Source organism: Terrapene carolina, unplaced genomic scaffold (assembly GCF_002925995.2).
Source record: "Terrapene carolina triunguis isolate 2854851 unplaced genomic scaffold, T_m_triunguis-2.0 Scaffold179, whole genome shotgun sequence".
Classification (NCBI taxonomy): domain Eukaryota; kingdom Metazoa; phylum Chordata; order Testudines; family Emydidae; genus Terrapene; species Terrapene triunguis.
Genome location: NW_020664530.1, coordinates 11,623,963 through 11,642,774, shown reverse-complemented (window position 1 = coordinate 11,642,774; position 18,812 = coordinate 11,623,963). Strand labels below are relative to the sequence as shown.

Below are 18,812 nucleotides of genomic sequence, written 5' to 3'. Positions count from 1 at the left end.
CAGTGACTTTTCAGTTTGTGGACAGAAAAGCTGAACCTGCCCCCGTTTCTTTACCCAGTTCATTTTGACTATCCTCTCCAGTTACATACCCCCTTCACCCCCTTCCCCTTCCCAAAAAATAAAATCATTTCGATTTTGTTAATGAACACCGTTGTCTGTATTGCTGTTTTCGCGGGAATATTTTAAACCGGGGACGCAGACTGTGGCAGGGGGCGGGTTCAGTGTTCTGATGCAAATGATGCTTCTAAACTCCCGGAATGACAGGCTCCGCACTGGTGGACTGGTTATTTCAATGGAGCCTGCCAGCACTCCTTGGGGGGACTGTGTGTATGTGTCGGCTATGTGACTTTCTGGCAGGGGGGGTAGGGTTACAGATCCCCTGCTGCGTCGATCTGTGATCCAGGATAAGGACCGCTGCATAAGATCTGTAACTGCCCTCCCCCGCCACAAAGTCACAGAGCAACCCCCCCCCCCCAGAACATGAAAAACACCTCCCAGACTGACCAGGGTAACCAGTGACTGCACTGTGTATGTGTCCTGATGCTGGACCTGACACCGCCTCTGTACCCTGCTAAAGGTCACTGTCCTGTCCAATTACCAAGCCCCTTCCCCCCCTCCAGACAGACTCTCCCTCAAAAGAACCTGACTGAAACAGTAATGGACAGAAACAAACATCTTATTGCGAACCAGACATGAAACGTGGGGGGTGAAACTTGGACGGGGGCTTGTGTGAGGTGGGTAGGAAAGGACTTATGAAATTTTGGGGAATGTCAGCCTTCTAGTGCTAGAGCAGTCTGCAGGGGTTGACTGAAAGTTTTAACGGCCCTTGCTGCCCCTCCTTCTTTGGACTTTGGGTGAGGGTGGTGTGGGACTTGGTGGCGGGTGAGGGCGGTTACAGATAGACTGCAGCGGGGCTCTGTCCTCCTGCCTCCGGTCTTGCAGAACATCCACAAGGCGCCGGAGCGTGTCCGTTTGCTCCCTCATTAGTCCAAGCAGCTTTTCAGTAGCCTGTTGGTCCTCCTGACGCCACCTCTCCTCCCGTTCCATGACTGCTCGGTGCATTTGTGACAAGTTCTCCCTCCACTGTGTCTGCTGGGCTGCCTGGGCTCGGGAGCATCCCATTAGTTCTGAGAACATGTCTTCACGCGTCTTCTTCTTCCTCCGCCTAATCTGCGCTAGCCTCTGGGAGTGTGCTGACAGGCTGGGTTGGGAGACAGTCGCAGATGTGTCTGTGTGAATTGTAAAAAGGGAGTGAATTCCTGAGACAGATAAATGAAATTGTATACAAAGAACCTAGTCTTTCTCTGTGAACAAGACCATGCACTGCACCTCTCACATGCGCACTCAGGACAAGGTCGAATTTTCGGCCGTCGCCTTCAGTGCCTGTGGACTTGCGGAGGTCTTGGAGTGTTCAGAGAACTGTGGCTGGAGACCTGAACTTCTGGAGCGGGCAATAATGGTAAGCCGGAGACTTGTGGCTGCTTAAAACTCCAGCAGTAGCACTGGCCTCCTTTCACATTGAAAGCAATGCCAGTCTCTGCTGCCAGCAATCAGGACAGCATCAACTCTGCCCCTGTTCCACCCCCTCGCGGCTGTCCCAGGGAAAGATCCCTGTATGCTGCCCCTCTCCCTCCACCGCGTGGCTGTAAAGCAGTCCCAATACTAACATTCCCCTCCCTAATTCAAAGCAGGGCGTCATGAGCGACATCACCCTCCTGAGGATCCCGGACACCCAGAGAGAACGCATGCTGCGGGAAAGCATGCAGAAACCGGGGCCGTATGCCGCCATGCTATGTCGGGCCATGATCCCCGAGTACCTGATTGTGGCGTGGAGGGGACATGTCTGCTACCACGGAGGGCCCAGTAAGATCGCCCTACCCCGGAACCTCATAAACAGGCTTGAGATCTACCTCCACGAGACCTACGAGGAGTTCTCCTACGAGGATTTCTCGTCAATCCCCGGCCACATTGACCGGATTTTCGCCTAGGTGCACTGGGACTATGGAGTGGAGCGTCTTGGGCCTGGGAATCATGTAGTAACGGACATTGTGAAAATTTTTTAAAATACTTGGGACTAAATTGAGAAGAGCCTAAGACAGAGAAATCATGAAAACCCATTTGTTACCTTTGTAAATATTCCTGTTTTGCACCTGATTCTTTTTTACTAGTTTACAGCACTTTTATAAACATACATTGTTAATAGTATAAATATTACCGTTCTGTTTTAAATAAATGTTTACATGTTTACAGCACTTACTGCTTGATCCTTCCCCTGATTCTGTGTCCGGGGTAAGGGATGGGGACGGTTGGTACGGGATCTCGGTAAGGGTGATGAAGAGCTCCTGGCTGTCGGGGAAATCAGCGGTGCCAGCGCTGTCGACTGCCTCGTCCTCCTCATCTCCTTCTTCATCTTCCCCGTCCGCTAACATGTCCGACGAGGAACCGGCCGCGGACAATATCCCATCCTCGGAGTCCACGGTCAGGGGTGGGGTAGTGGTGGCGGCCGCTCCCAGGATGGAATGCAGTGCCTCGTAGAAACGGGATGTGTGGGGCTGGGATCCGGAGCGTCCGTTAGCCTCTTTGGTTTTTTGGTAGCCTTGTCTCAGCTCCTTGATTTTCACGCGGCACTGCGTTGCATCCCGGCTGTAGCCTCTCTCTGCCATGGCTTTGGAGATCTTCTCGTAGATCTTAGCATTCCTTCTTTTGGAGCGCAGCTCTGAAAGCACGGACTCATCGCCCCACACTGCGATGAGATCCAAGACTTCCCGATCAGTCCATGCTGGGGCCCTCTTTCTATTAGATTGCACGGCCATCTCTGCTGGAGAGCTCTGCATAGTTGCCACTGCTGCTGAGCTCCCCTCGATGTCCAAACAGGAACTGAGATTCAAACTGCCCAGACAGGAAAATGAATTCAAATTTTCCCGGGGGTGTGGCTGGTCAGAGCATCCGAGCTCGGACTGCTGTCCAGAGCGTCAACAGAGTGGTGCACTGTGGGATAGCTCCCGGAGCTATTACCGTCGATTTCCATCCACACCTAGCCTAATTCGATATGGCCATGTCGAATTTAGCGCTACTCCTCTCGTTGGGGAGGATTACAGAAATCAATTTAAAGAGAGCTTTATGTCGAACTAAATGGCTTCCTGGTGTGGACGGGTGCAGGGTTAATTCGATATAACGGCGCTAAATTCGACATAAAAGCCTAGTGTAGACCAGGCCTAAGTGTCTGTCTGTGCTGTCAGTAATTGTAAGATGTCAAGGTAGCTGTATTGGTCCCTACCCAGATTTCTTGCTGAGAGCTCAGTTTTCAAGAGGGATCCATTATGCAGTCTATTCCAGTCAAATGCCAGTGTTAAATGTAAACTTTCATTTTGACAAAAAAAGCGGATTTCATAGGATTTGTCCTGAATTCCAAATGTGCTGCCACCCGCCTTGCAAATGGCAGATTCCAATATATGCAGAAGTCAGTCTCTGTATGGTTTCAGAGTCAAGGAAATATAACATTCTTCCTGACAAAGAACACTTGCTTAAACAATCTGAGCAGAAAATACAATGCCCAGCATGGGTAGTCCGTCAAAGACTGTGGTTCTACTCATTTTTTCAGGTGTAACATCTGTGTGAAGCGTTTGAAACAACAAACCCTAAATGTTTCACCAAACCAGTCAGTAATAGTTTACTGTTTTTCTCCTCTAAATCTGAGTCATTACTGGGGGGAGTTTAGATTATATAACCTAGATATTTAGAATTCTTAGCTACTATCTAGACTACGTAGATAGGACTAAGACAACATGTAAGTCTCCTAGACCAGCGGGGGGCTGGCGTTAGACTTGCTGGGGCCCAGGGCCAAAGCCCAAGAGCTTCAGCCCTGGGCGGTGGGGCCCAGGGTTACAGGCCTCCTTCTTTGGTCCCCGCACCCAGAGCGCTGGGGCTAAGGCTTTGGCTTTGCTCCCGCCCCCACCCGAGGCAGCTGGGCTTGGGCGGGCTCAGGCTTCGATCCCCTGTCCTAGGGTTGTGTAGTAATTTTTGTTGTCAGAAGGAGGTCATGGGGCAATGAAGTTTGAGAATCCCTGTCCTAGACTGTCTGAGGCTTATCAAAATCACAGACTGTATGATCTCTTTTCGGAGATTAAGTGGATCAAAATGTGTAAAAAAAACCTGTTGTGAACTTGCAGGTGTTCAGAGTCTTGGAACATATTTTACTAGTTTTAAGCAGCTTCTAATGCATATTTCAGAAATGTTTCCATTACAGATCAATGTTAAGCTGTTGGTAAAAGGAGTTCAATTCATACATTTCATATTCTTGATTTGGCAGCTTACTCTAATATCAAATGCTGGAGAGCAGCACTTCAATCTCTATTTAATTAATATTTCTTCTGGCCCTCCATCATATTGAGTTGTTAGTGCTTGTTAATCTCCCAAGAATGGGGATCTATACAGGCAGATGATTGCATGAGTGTAATCATTTGCCTATATGGATCCACGCTTCTCACCATCCTTCATGTCAGAGTTGTATAAGGACTCCTGAGAAAATGAAAGCTAGGGCTCAGGCATTAGACACTTATACCTATAGAGCATGCATGTTTCACAAGAATGTAGATCCATAAGGCAATCATTTTTGAAGAACTAGAGTTGCTGAAGTTATCCTTATTATATTCTACTGTACTATTAGTCTTTCACTAGTGAAAGACTAGAAAGGAACTGATCATTGGAAGCACTAGGGATTATCATAGCTTTTCTTCAGGGGAGGCTCAAGAAGTTCCTTGCAGAAATAATTGATCAAAACTTTGAGCTTTTGGAGTTCCTGCCTGGCCACACACTCAAAGCATCAACCCAAGAGTGATATATTAAGACCTATGCCTTAATTAAACAGCCACTCCAGTTAAATAATTCTCAAGTGGATTACTCATCTGAATTGAAAGAATTAGAATATTTACAACATTGGTAGAGTTCTAAGATTACTAATTTCCTAGCGATCAAAATCTGCAAATAAGTATTGCCTCCAATTACACTTTTTTTTAAAAGGAGATATCAAATAATATTTAAGTTCACCATGATCTAATTATATGTTCATGAGATGAAAATTCTGATTATTTCTTTAAGGCAGTATTACTAGTCAGACATCTGAACATGCAAAAATTATTTTCTGTGTAGTTCCTTCAGGCATAATCAGAAATGTAATTTTATAAATTTGAAAAGAAAACCTTACAATATATTTTTGGGATATTAGCAAGTTTAATGTTGATTTCAGTGTATTTTTTCCTTTGTAAAGTAGAGTATGTTTTGTTACAGTTTCTTCTTTAGATACAGAAAAAACCAACAATCCATGTCAGCAAAAGAGTTGTGATACTGCTAAAAGATTAAAGAAGGTACTGTAGATAAATAAAAAAACACGAAGACCAGCAAAAATAATCATTCAACTCTTTCTAGCGCCAATAAACTGATCTAAAGAATGAGTATAATAATTAAAAATGTTAACGTATGTGCAAATGGATGTACCAGTGAGCACTTACGTGTAATTTACCACCTATTAATATTGTTTAATTTTTGGTTCGCCATGTGAAAGAGGGTGAATTGCATTGTAGCTTTATTTGGAGAACAGGCTGGAGCTGTTTGATATCCGGTGGTGAGATAATTACATAGAAGTAAGATACTGAATGCAAATAGTAGTAAAACAATCAGAAGAGGTTTGAATGTAAAGTATTTTATAAATCTAACCATAGTTTGCAACAAAACATGTCTTTACATTCTTTGACAGTAACCCTGATGTTGGTGTGTGGCTTACCAGGACTTTAAAAAGTAAAGTGCTACAATAAGATAGAAAAAGTTAAATATTGCCTTATTACTTATAAGATGTAGAGGATATTTTTCAGAACTGTAGACTATTGAGCTACATTTCAGAAGACATATTTTTTAGTTTTTTTGAGTCTTAGAACAAAGATTTTATCAAACTAACCTTCAAAATTCAGTTATTTGAGATTTTCACTTCACCTGACAAAAGGAAAAATGAGTTTGTACATTTTTTGTATCATTGATATAAACAGAAAAAAGTCTTAATATATTAGAAATTCGGGTGTATCTATTCACTTTTTTCCCCCAGAAGATTTTGTGGATGACTGGAGAACTGGTAGGATTAATAATATCAGAAAAACCAAGCAAATGAAACAAGCTTGAGATGATGTAATCATTCAGATTATTCAGAAAACTCTTTGGACAATGGATCTATGCCAATTTACACCGTATGAGGATCCCTCCCCCCAACGTTTTTAACATCTGTTTATCCAAAATGCCTGAGAAACACTTGGAGAAAAATGTCTTTGTTAGAAATTCAACATCCTCTAGCTCTTCATGTGAGTGCTGAAAGAACTCATAGTCCATTTCCAGGTTCTCAAATGAGTCCTTCAGCAAACCAAGAAATGCTAGATTTGACATTCCTGATAATTCTTATGGTAAAAAACAAAATTTTAAAATAAGTCTTTAGTTCATGTATGCATCACTAGAAAACAACAACAACAAAAAAGGTGGGGGGAGCACAACCCAATATTTTTCTCCTTTTGCAAGTCACTTTTAAAGCTTTTTCTAAAGCTTGGGTTCCATGAGTGTAACTGAAAGCGGAATTTGCTCTACTGAATTTGGAAAGGTCACTTAGTTTGTTTATATTGAGAGTTAGCTCCAGTTCACCTCACAGACTCCAGAGAAAAAAATGATTTAAGGCCTGTTCAAGAGAAGCACTCCAACCAGTTAAGGCAAAAATAGCAGTTATCACAAAAAAATAATAATTCTGTTTTGGGTCTACAACTTTGGAATACAGTAAATGGCCGTGGTCAGCAAACAAGATAAGGTAATCATTCTTAAAATATGGTCACTTTTAATTGCTTTTCCATTTACTGCCCATTCTCAACCATGGATACTCGATTAACAAGATGAGATCGCTTTGGGAAGGAGAGGTAAGAATAGCGGTTTTCAGAATGTGCAGAATATTAAGAGCTCTATGTCTTTAAAAATAAGGGTAAAAGGAGAGAAGTAGAGCTTGACTTAGAGATGTGTTTGCTTACTGTCCCCAGAAACACTGTCAGAAAATACAGTACTTTATATTTCAAGGGAACAGTGGATTCCTAGGGGCATAAACAAAAGGAAAAGATGTCAAATAGGAAATACAGATCAGAAAACGAAGATTTAAAATGTGGCTTACTATTACCTTAGTCACCCTCAATAAGGAAGCTGATACTACTGCAACACTGAGGTCACAGGAAAAAGTGTGGTGGAATTTATTGGATTTGATCTTTGCAAGGACTGACATCCTCAATTAACTACATTTTAAAGGCTTGAATAAGGCTGATTAAGGAAATCCACAGGCACATCCTCAAATCCTTGTGAAGCACACTTCCTTGTGCAGCAGTATACTCTTCAAGCCTATTAAGCTGTACATGATGCTATCATATTGATGCCATCACATTGACACATAATCCAAGCTGAAGAGCCAGAGCCTAAGCACAGGTTTATTGTGTCTGACTAGGAGTCAAATTCTGCCATTGACTTCACACACTCAAATCACGACAGGCCAGATCCTCAGCTGGTGTTAACTGTTGTTGGTCCACTGAAGTCAATGGAGTTGCATCAATTTACATCAGCTGAAGAGCTGACACAATGACTGAGATCTAAACACATACCTCAGGACAGAATGTAGTCTTGGACATTCTGTGCATTCATCCAAAGTTCCTTTCCTAAGGTGGTGGAGTTGGAATTCCATTATTATCACTCTCACCTTTATACACATACTTCACCAACTGGGCTAAACAGCAATGTGCCAAATTCACTGACATCTGAGGTTTTTGTTTCGCTCCTTTAAGTTTGCAAAATTTGGGACACAGTTTGAATGTTATTACAACCATAAATGGTTCTATAAATTTGGTCCTAACACAATATTATCCAAATACCACTGGCAAGAGTGTTGCCGGCCCAGAGGGCCCCGAGGGGACAACAGGGTTCGTTGCCTGGTGTGCGCCGCACCAATAGACACACCAGGGTGGAGAAGCAAACCAAGTTTATTCGAGATCTCGAAAAGGCACTAGGAGACCAGCATGTCTCAAATCAAGCGCAGCACATACAAGCAAGTTTTCCCTTTTATATTCCAAGCTGTTTCTGTGTAAGCTTTGTCTGTTTCTCCCCCACTACCCCTCCCGTCCCGAGCAGTTACAGCAGGTACACATTGTGGCTTGTTAGAAAAGTTTCCCGTTCGCCTGCTTATCTTTGGCCTTGCAAGGCCTGTGCGCACGCAATCTTCCCCCCCGTCTTTCTCCCCGTCTTATCACTGCGTTTGCTAGTGTGAGCGAAACTGCAGCTGTCTGCTAGAAAAAAGCTGACCATTACATTTCTGCTTCAGCATAGGCTGTTAGCATGGGAGTAGGTTAAAGTTCACAAGATGGAGTTACTGTGTCTCACTTAGACCCAGAGCAGGGAGGTTTCATCGGCACTTATGGCCTTTAGAGTTTTCTCATACTCTAAAGACAAAATGTGATTAAGCTCCATGCAATTGGGATCATCAATGAGAGAGTATAAAGGAACTTCTGGGGAATGGGAGGTACAAATCTTACGTGTGAGCACTTTACAGCAAGCAAGGAAAAGGACAAAACATATCACAACACCTGTGAGCAAGATGCGAACAATGCCTCCCTCTAGTCCCCTTAGACCAGGTAACCAACCCCAAAGGTAATCAGAAATAGTGGGTTCCCCCTTCCTGGGCCTTCCACTGGTTCAAGGCCTGTTCAGCTGACAAGATATGCTTGTTAATATCCTGTGAAAACTCTGGGACATAGGTACAGCATTCTTCTCCAATAAGGGCACAGACCCCGCCCCGTGAGGCTAACGCATAATCTAGGGCCTGGCGGTTTTGTAGAGCCAGCAATCAAAGCTGGTGCAGCTCAGAACTTATGCTTTTCTCTATGGCCAAGGTATCATTGGCAAACTGAGTGAGAAATTTAGAAAGTCTCCTGTAGAGTTGGGTTAGCCGTTCCACTCCATAAGTAGGGAGGAATATCATCCCAAACCTGTCTCCTTCTCCGATGGGTTCAATGGTAGCTCTCAAGGACCGATAGTACCTAGGGCGACCTGAGGGAGCCTGGGTGAGAACACAGAGAGGAGGAGCGAGATAGCCTTTGTAACAGCTACCATGCCAACCATGAGGAAGCCATTTGTAGGCACTATTACCACAAACCCAGAATGCTTCACCATAACTAGCCTTTCCATTGTTACCTTGTAGGTCCCGTAGGGTGGCTTGTGGGGAAAGGGCAAAGAATGCAGCGCCGGTTTGCCAACCGGTGGCATTTAGTAAAGGAACAGTGAGACTTATACCAGGACCAATATAAAATCTACATGTACTAATGCCTGCAAACCAGGTATGATTACTTGTACTGGCTTGCTGATAACATATGAGACCAGTGGGTGGAGAGCGTAAACGAATGGGCTGGGGCTTAAGAGTGCTACTATAGTGGGAATTCCAAGTGCCATTGTGTAGGCCATAAGGAGCTTCCGCAGTACAGTTAGATCGCAAACTTAAATTGTCAGAGGTGCTACTGTTGGTAACCATCCACCTTTGACAATAGTCTGACCAATTTTGGGGAACTACTCTCCAGGGCAATCCAGCCAAATGGTGGGGAGTCTGGGCACATATCCAACAGTGGGAGAGATTGAACTCACGGGCAAAGGCAATTTTTAGGGCCTCATAGGTATTGGTAGCCATATCTGCAGGAATGGCTCCCCATCCTGCATGCGATGTGGGTGAAACAGTAGGTAACAGAAGGAATACTTCTGTGATAAAAAGGAATGTTGTGAGAGACCCTAAACCTGAATCCATATTGTGATTACAATAACCCAAATGCCCAGAAGATAAGAATTATTGACACCAAACAAATAAAAAAAAATAAAAGGACCAGGACCATAGGCTAGGTCGGCCTACTGTGAATAGATAGAACCAATGCTCAGGGTTCTCGCGGGGAGTGTGCTGTGGCTGTTCAGAGAGATCACCAGGAATTCCCAGTGACCCTTACTGTCTTTTGAATAACAGCTTAAGTCCCAAATCGTCGCTGGCAGTCTTCTCTGCAGGCTGGACTGTCCACTGTTCAGGAGTGGGTACTGCTTTCAGTCCAGAGTGATGAATCCAGTTCTTGTGTCCTTCGACCTTTGCTGCCGTGTGGGAGACAAACAGGACGGTGTGGGGTCCCTTCCACTTCTCTTGGAGAGGTTTGTCCTTCCAAGTCCGAACGAGAATGGAGTCACCAGGTTGCAGGGAGTGGATAGGGGCATCCAGCAGAAGAGGCTGTGAATCTTTGGTGTATCTGTGAAGAGAAGAAAGAACAGCAGAGAGAGAGCACATGTACTGAGACAAGAAACCACACCCCATTTCCCACTCTCCTGCCAGAACCAGTGTACCATTCAGAGGCCATGCCCTTCCAAACATAATCTCAAAGGGACTAAGCCCTAACCTGCCCTTGGGGAGAGCACGAATGCGGAGTAACACAAGGGGCAAAGCATCAGGCCCCTAAGAGACGCCTCCTGACAAACCTTTGAGAGGTGTCGCTTGAGTGTCTGATTTGTGCGTTCCACTACTCCACTGGCTTGTGGTCGCCATGGTGTGTGGAGCTTCCAGGGGATTTGCAAAGCACTTGATATCTTTTGAACAACTTGTGATGTGAAGTGTATTCCGTTATCAGATTCCATCCACTGGGGGAGTCCGAAGCGAGGAATGATCTCCTTGACAAACTTAAGAGCCACCGTTTTGGCAGTGTTGTTACGACATGGGAAGGCTTCAGGCCATCCACTGAATAGATCCACCAGGACGAGGAGGTACCTGTACCCTTGGGTCCTGGGAAACTCAGTAAAGTCTATTTGCCACACCAATCCTGGGCCTGGGGTAGGTTCCAGAGTGGCTGGCAACACTGTTACTCCTGGTCGAGGGTTATTTTTTTGGCAGATTAAACATTCAGCCTGTACCTGTGATGCTAGGGGTATAAGTCCAGAGGTTAGAAAATATTTATTCATAAGCTGGGTAAGAGCCTCTCTGCCTGCGTGTGTGGTTTGATGCAGTTTTTGCAACACTGGTCGAATCAGGCCCTTGGACAGGGAGATTTTTCCCTCTGTGGAATAAAGCCATCCCTCCTTTTCCTGGAGACCGAGCCTGTCAGCAAGGTTTCTGTCATCATGGGAGTACTGAGGAGCTGCAAGCTCACCTACTGATGGGATGAGGGTATGCATTTGGGCATTCTCCTCTGTTGGTGATTTCAGGGTAGCAGCGTGCTTGGCTTCCCTGTCTGCTCTGGCATTGCCCTTGGTTACATCTTGATCTTCCTTTTGATGGGCTTTGCAATGCACCACTGCTACTGCTGAGGGGAGTTGTACTGCTTCTAACAGCCGGAGAAATTGAGACCCATGCTTAACCAGAGAACCTTGGGCTGTTAGCATCCCTCTTTGCTTCCACAGACCAGCGTGAGCATGCAATACCCCAAAAGCATACTTTGAATCAGTAAAGATATTAACCCATTTGTCTTTTGCCAGCTCGAGTGCACGAGTCAGGGCCACTAGTTCAGCAAGCTGGGCAGATGTTCCAGCAGGTAAACTCTCAGCTTCCACGGTATCATGAAGTGTCACAACAGCATAACCCGCCCTCCTTTGCCCATCCACAACAGCACTACTGTCATCAGTATACCATTCCAAGTCAGCATTTGGGAGTGGTTGATCTTTTAAATCTGGGCGGCTGGAGTAGTGTGCATCTATGATTTCCAGACAGTCATGTTCCTGCTTTTCTGTCTTTGGTAGCAGGGTAGCTGAATTAAGGGAGGGACAGGTTTGCAGGGTAACTTTAGGATTCTCTAACAGTTTTGCCTGGTACCAAGCAACCCGAGCCTGTGTGAGCCAGAGACCACCCTTAGTATCCAGCAGGGCTTGGACCATATGGGGAATATACACTTGCACAGTTCCTCCCAGTGTCAGTTTTTCAGCTTCCCCAAGCACTAGAGCAGTAGCTGCGACCGCCCTCAAGCATGCTGGCCACGCCTTTGCAACTTGATCCAGTTGTTTAGAGAAATATGCCACAGGACGTTTCCAGGCACCTAATAACTGAGTAAGCACTCCCAGGGCCATCCCTTTTCTTTCATGCACATACAGTTGGAACGGCTTAGAAAGATCCGGCAGACCCAGGGCTGGGGCTTCCATCAGCTTCCTTTTCAAGATTTTAAATGCCCTGTCCGCTTCTGGGGACCAGTGAAAGGGGTCATGATCCGCTCCCTTAACACATTCATACAGATGTTTAGCCCACAGTCCATACTCTGGGATCCATATTCTGCAAAAGCCTGCCATGCCCAAAAATGCTCTGAGCCGTTTACGGTTGCTAGGGATAGGAACTTGGCAGATAGCCTCCTTTCTGTCATTTGAGAGCCGTCTCTCTCCCTGCCTTATGTGAAATCCCAGATACTGTACTTCTGAGAGTGCAATTTGAGCCTTGCTTCGAGCTACCCTGTATCCTCGGAGTCCAACAAAATTCAGGAGACTCACAGTAGCTTTGAGACAAGGGATTAGACCCACAGCAGCAATTAACAAGTCATCTACGTATTGCAGGAGCAGGACTTTGTCTTCATTGTCCCACTCCTCCAAGTCTCTGGCCAGAGCCTGGCCGAACAGAGTGGGGGAATTTTTAAATCCCTGGGCCAATACCGTCCAGCAAAGCTGCTTTTTAACCCTTCTGTTGTCCTCATTATGCCTGGCAGTATTTTGCAGATCTCATAGTTGCTTGGGCACATTCAGGCCCCCCTTTTCTTGGTTGTCAGCCAAGTCTTAGCTGTGAACAATGTCCTTGGATAGGGCCAGCATGACTGGGCTTGCTAGCTATATTTTCCAGTTAACTCGTTCTGTTCTTTTTCCTTCTCCCTTTCTTGGCTTCTTTTAACTTACAAAGGAACCTTCCACTCTTCACTCATACACCTTTTCCCCAACAATGAACACATACACATTGCCATTATACACCCTTCCAGTAACATAACTTCTATACAGAGCTTTGAAACAACAAACCAGGACGAGCACACTCACTTTTGAGGATTCCACTCGGTACTGGTGTCCAATATTTTTCCTTTTTAAACCTTAAATGCCTTCTCTGTGCTTCCTCCCTAGCCTTGGCTATAACCTGATTCCGCTCCACCTCAGACAACAAGGTTCTCATCAGTATATTGCAGTCATCCCAGTCAGGCTCATGGCTTGCTAGACACCCTTCAAAGATTGAAATAAACTTGCTTGGATTCTTTGAGAATTCCCCTGCTTCTGCCTTAAAGGCAGCTAGGTGCACTGGGTTAAAAGGAACATGAGAATACACTGGCATAATCTAGGCTGCACGATCCTGTGTTCCTGGACGGGCTACCACATTCTCAGTAATCAACGGATACAATCCCACTGAGGGGGTACTCTCTGGAGCCTGTGGGGGTGCTGGAACCGAAGGGGATACCAATTCTGCCATTACAACTGTGGGAGGGTTCTGAGGATTAGCAGCAGGTACTACTGAGCCTGTCGGAGTCAAATGGCACTTGTGCAAAATATCAGGCCTATTTCTTAACATCATAAACGTATACGCATAGAGATGTTCATTCCATTTACCTGTTCGCTGACAAAACAAAAGTAACTGAAGGATTGTGTTGTAATTAAGTGATCCTTCCGGTGGCCACCTTTCCTGGCACTGTAGCTGATACTGAGGCCAGTCTACTGTACAGAATCTTTTTAATTTACTTCTAATCAACGGATCCGATCCAAACACTTTCCAGTTCACCAGAATGCATTCTAAGGGCGTACACCTTGCCCTGCCTAGAGTACTCTGTCCCTGCCCCATACCCTAGGGAGACACTGGGCGTCCCCAGGTCAAAACAGGTAAAAGTCCCCACTGGACTGTTCCTACCTTATCCAAGGGTCCGGTTCCTCACCGTCGCCCCCAACTGCTTCTCCACTACTCAAGCGTGTTGCACCATTGTGCCCTCCGGGGTCTATCTCACCACATCTCAGCTGAGGCCCCCGATGAAGTCACCGATGCGCGCTGGGCGTCGGTCGTCGCCGTAATCCGTCGGCCACCAGGAGGGATCCGGGCAAGGCTAAATTTCAGCCTCGAGCCCCACGTTGGGCGCCAAAACTGTTGCCGGCCCAGAGGGCCCCGAGGGGGCAACAGGGTTAGTTGCCCGGTGTGCGCCGCACCAATAGACACACCAGGGTGGAGAAGCAAACCAAGTTTATCCGAGATCTCGAAAAGGCACTAGGAGACCAGCATGTCTCAAATCAAACGCAGCACATACAAGCAAGTTTTCCCTTTTATATTCCAAGCTGTTTCTGTGTAAGCTTTGTCTGTTTCTCCCCCACTACCCCTCCCGTCCCGAGCAGTTACAGCAGGTACACATTGTGGCTTGTTAGAAAAGTTTCCCGTTCGCCTGCTTTGGCCTTGCAAGGCCTGTGCGCACGCAGTCTTCCCCCCCTTCTTTCTCCCCCGTCTTATCACTACGTTTGCTAGTGTGAGCGAAACTGCAGCTGTCTGCTAGAAAAAAAGCTGACCATTACATTTCTGCTTCAGCATAGGCTGTTAGCATGGGAGTAGGTTAAAGTTCACAAGATGGAGTTACTGTGGCTCACTTAGACCCAGAGCAGGGAGGTTTCATCGGCACTTATGGCCTTCCATCCCCCCGAGTTACCTGGTAGCTATGCCTAGTGACACCAACAAGAGGTTAAAGAAAAGTAAGGTTTATAAACATTACAAAAGTGTATCATTTAGTCATGGTCATGCTATCTTAACTACACACAATTCTGTAGTATCAGGAATCTTGGTTTCCTGGTAAACTGTGCTAATGCAAAATCTAACATAACTGAAAAGTTGTTCCAATTCTAATCTGGCAGATTTATTATGATGATAAATTCAAGATTTATCCATTCCAGATGAGACTGGGCTTGTCTATAGAGAGTTAGTATGTGGCAAGATGGTGAGAAAATCTACTAATATGCCATACCCTAACTTAAGTTTGAACTCTGCTACCATGTACGAACAGTTCCATAGTTCAAAAGTTCCATAGCAGTAGATAACAATACTGCAGGAGTAGGCAACCTATGGCACATGTGCCAAAGGCAGCATGGGAGCTGATTTTCAGTGGCACTCAAACTGCCCGGGTCCTGGCCACCGGTCCAGGGGGCTCTGCATTTTAATTTAATCTTAAATGAATCTTCTTAAACATTTTAAAAACCTTATTTACTTTACATATAGCAATGGTTTAGTTATATATTATAGACTTATAGAAAGAGACCTTCTAAAAATATTAAAATGTATTACTGGCACGCAAAACCTTAAAGTGAATAAATGAAGACTTGGCACACCACTTCTGAAAGGTTGCTGACGCCTGCAATAGTGCATGATAGTAGGGTACACACAGCCAGTAAATGCACAGCAAGCTAGTGTTCCCATGTTCCCTTGAAATACAAAGTACTGTATTTTCTGACAGTGTTTCTGGGGAAAGTAAGCAACACATCTCACATTTGGAGTCAAGCTCTACTTCTCTCCTTTTACCCTAATTTTTAAAGACATAGTGCTCTTAATTGACTGCGCATTCTGAAAACCCCTATTCTTCCCTCTCCTTCCCAAAGCAATCTCATCTTGTTAATCGAGTATCCATGGTTGAGAATGGCAGTAAATGGGAAAAGCAATTAAAAGTGACCATATTTTAAGAATGGTTACCTTATCTTGTTTGCTGACCACGGCCATTTACTGTATTCCAAAGTTGTAGACCCAAAACAGAATTATTATTTTTTTGTGATAACTGCTATTTTTGCCTTAACTGGTTGGAGTGCTTCTCTTGAACAGGCCTTAAATCATTATTTTCTCTGGAGTCTGTGAGGTGAACTGGAGCTGTGCCTCTTCTAACTCCTCCTGCCTCAATCCTAAGGACTTGAATCCAAGAGCTGTAGCTTGGATCTCTGACCATGACGTTAAAGGTTGATCTGGCAAATTCTTGAATCTGAGAGCCTTCTTTTTTTGAGGTCTACAACAGCTTGGAGAAGAGACTCTTTCTGTTCGTAATTACCTACAAGCATGATGAAAGCTTTTGACATTTCAGTGGGATTTAGATGCCCAACTTACATATACATGCATGTTTCTTGTGATTGATGGTCTGTTACGAATCCTCTCTCTAAAAGAGCTCTGTTAGATTGTAGGGTTTTTTATTTTTTTACAGTAGGATCTGGAAAAAGACCCAGATTTTTTTCACATATTGGTACTATGAAAAGGCCAATTATGTCCATCCCATACTGAAATGAGAGGTCAAAAGGGAGCCAAAAATAAAACTCAACACTTGGCAAGTATTTTAAACCTCTAATATTAATTTGGCATTGAGGAGGTTGTATTTTTGTCTCCCTATTACACCTTTGTAGCTTCTATTCCTATTAATATTTCTTTCATGTGAAGGAACTTTTTTTTTTGGCCATTTCTGCAAATAGATTAGGGAAATTGTAGCACTTTCTTCAGACATTTGTTCATTGTCTTTTATAATGTTATATTGGAGCTTATATAAATAATACCAGAGTCTTCTGTTGTCATATTATGGTGGTATTGGTAGCACTTCCATAGTTGAGATTGTATTGATTTTTGCATTTCAAATAGGATTAAAATTTCTTTCATGCTCAGTGGTTTAATCTAGTCTCTGAATTTAACACACTAACTCTTCACAAGACAATTGAATTTTCCATGCAGTTTTTTTGGATGGCATTTTAAAACCATTCATCTTTCAAATGTAGCCCTGGAAGTCTTACTTTAACTAATCACCTTCGCTGCCATCCTTCTTGTACTAAGTATCTTTCTCTAAATATGCTAACTCCTTTTTGCTTTTTGGTCCTCTGCTGAACATTAAGTAGAAGTTTTAAGTGAACAGCCCATAATGGTTCCTAGGATAAAATTTTTCAAAAGTGCCTGAGGCCCAGATCCCATTGACTTCATTAGGAGTTAGGCATCCAAATTCCATTGAGGATCTAGACTGTTGGCACTTAGGCCCAGATCCACAAAGGTATGTAGGGGTTGCTCTGCTCAGTGTTGCAACATTAACCCCTACGTGGCCTGCTGCTTACTGGAATTGAAAGCTTTAGTTAGTTGCCCACAATGCATGGATACGGTTAGCTGTCTAAGGAAGGGATCCTCAGAAGCCAACAAGCTGAGCAGGTAGCTGTGTAAGTTGGCCATGACTGAAATGCCGAAGAAACTGTGTGGCTTAGGCCCAGATCCTCAAGGATATTTAGATGTGTCATTCTCATTAATCTAGGCCTTCCATACCTGGCTGATAGCCCAGAGATGGGTATGGGCCTCTTCTTGGGAGGCTCAGCTGTTAAACCCTTTCTAGAATTAGGCATCTGAACCAGGTCACCTGCTTAGGTAGCCCATGTCCTAGCAGCCAAAACCACTTGGACAAACCTTTCAGCATTGTTAGAGAGAGACATAAGCCAATAGCTTGGTGGTTAAGGCACTCAGCGGGGATGTGGGAGACCCAGTTTCGAATCCCTCCTCTTGCCTGATGCAGACCAGGGACCTGAACCAACATCCCAGGTGAGTAGGCAACCACCAGAACATGTTTCAGAGGAGTAGCCGTGTTAGACAATGGATCATGTGATGTGGTCTGGATGAAAGCTCAAGGCATGTAGATAAGTATAGCAGTCAGTAGGTTTCTGGTAGAGGGTGGTGTTTGTGACCTTTGCTTATTTGCATAGTAGTGTCCAGGAAGTGGATCTCTTGTGTGGACTGGTCCAGGTTGAGGTTGATGGTGGGGTGGAAATTGTTGAAATCCTGGTAGAATTCCTCAAAGACCTCTTTCCGATGGGTCCAGATGATGAAGATGTCATCAGTGTAGTGCAAGTAGAGTAGGGGTGCTAGGGGACAAGAGAACAACACTTCCTCAGCTAAGTCAGCCATAAAAATGTTGGCATACTGTGGGGCCATGCGGGTACCCATAGCAGTGCCGCTGACTTGAAGCTATAAATTGTCCCCAAATCTGAAATAGTTGTGGGTGAGGACAAAGTCACAAAGCTCAGCCACCAGGTTTGCCATGACACTATCGGGGATAGTGTTCCTGATACCTTGTAGTCCATCTTCGTGTTGAATGTTGGTGTAGAGAGCTTCTACATCCATAGTGGCTAGGATGGTATTTTCTGGAAGATCACCAATGGATTGTAGTTTCCTCAGGAAGTCAGTGGTGTCTCGAAGATATCTGAGAGTGCTGGTAGCATAGGGTCTGAGGAGAGAGTCCACATAACCAGACAATCCTGCTGTCAGGGAGCCAATGCCTGAGATGATGGTGCGTCCAGGATTCCCAGGTTTATGAATCTTGAGTAGCAGATAGAATACCCCTGGTTGGGGCTCTAGGGGTGTGTCTATGTAGATCTGTTCCTGTGCTTCTTCAGGGAGTTTCTTGAGCAGATGGTGCAGTTTCTTTTGGTACCCCTCAGTGGGATCAGAGGGTAATGGCTTGTAGGAATGCAATGTCAGAGAGTTGCCTACACCAGAACATGTACACACTTCCTGACCTGCTCGCCTCTGGCTGCTTTTTGTGACAGGTATCAAGTCTTCGGCATGCTCTGAGCACACCTGTGGGATCGAGTCCTACTGGTGAGATAGTAGTTTCCTCGCCTAGTTTGAGAATCCCCCTTTGGGGCATCTGGGGGTTTAGCTTGACCTATAGCTGTGAACAACTCATTAGCTATGTGGCAGTGCTAGTTCTTAGGCAGCTTTGAGAATGCCAAACAGTGTAACCTTAAGTGCCTTAAGGGATTAGGTG

The 18,812-nt window shown here is 44.9% G+C and overlaps 1 protein-coding gene across 1 annotated transcript in view; it reads left to right on the top strand.

The window, feature by feature from the left end:
- LOC112117075 (zona pellucida-binding protein 1) overlaps positions 1-18,812 on the top strand; it is an 81,433-nt gene that overhangs the window by 35,892 nt on the left and 26,729 nt on the right. The window contains exon 7 of the mRNA XM_024214923.1: positions 5,287-5,363. Coding sequence (XP_024070691.1) covers positions 5,287-5,363 — 77 coding nt within the window. The remainder of the gene's footprint in view (positions 1-5,286; positions 5,364-18,812) is intronic.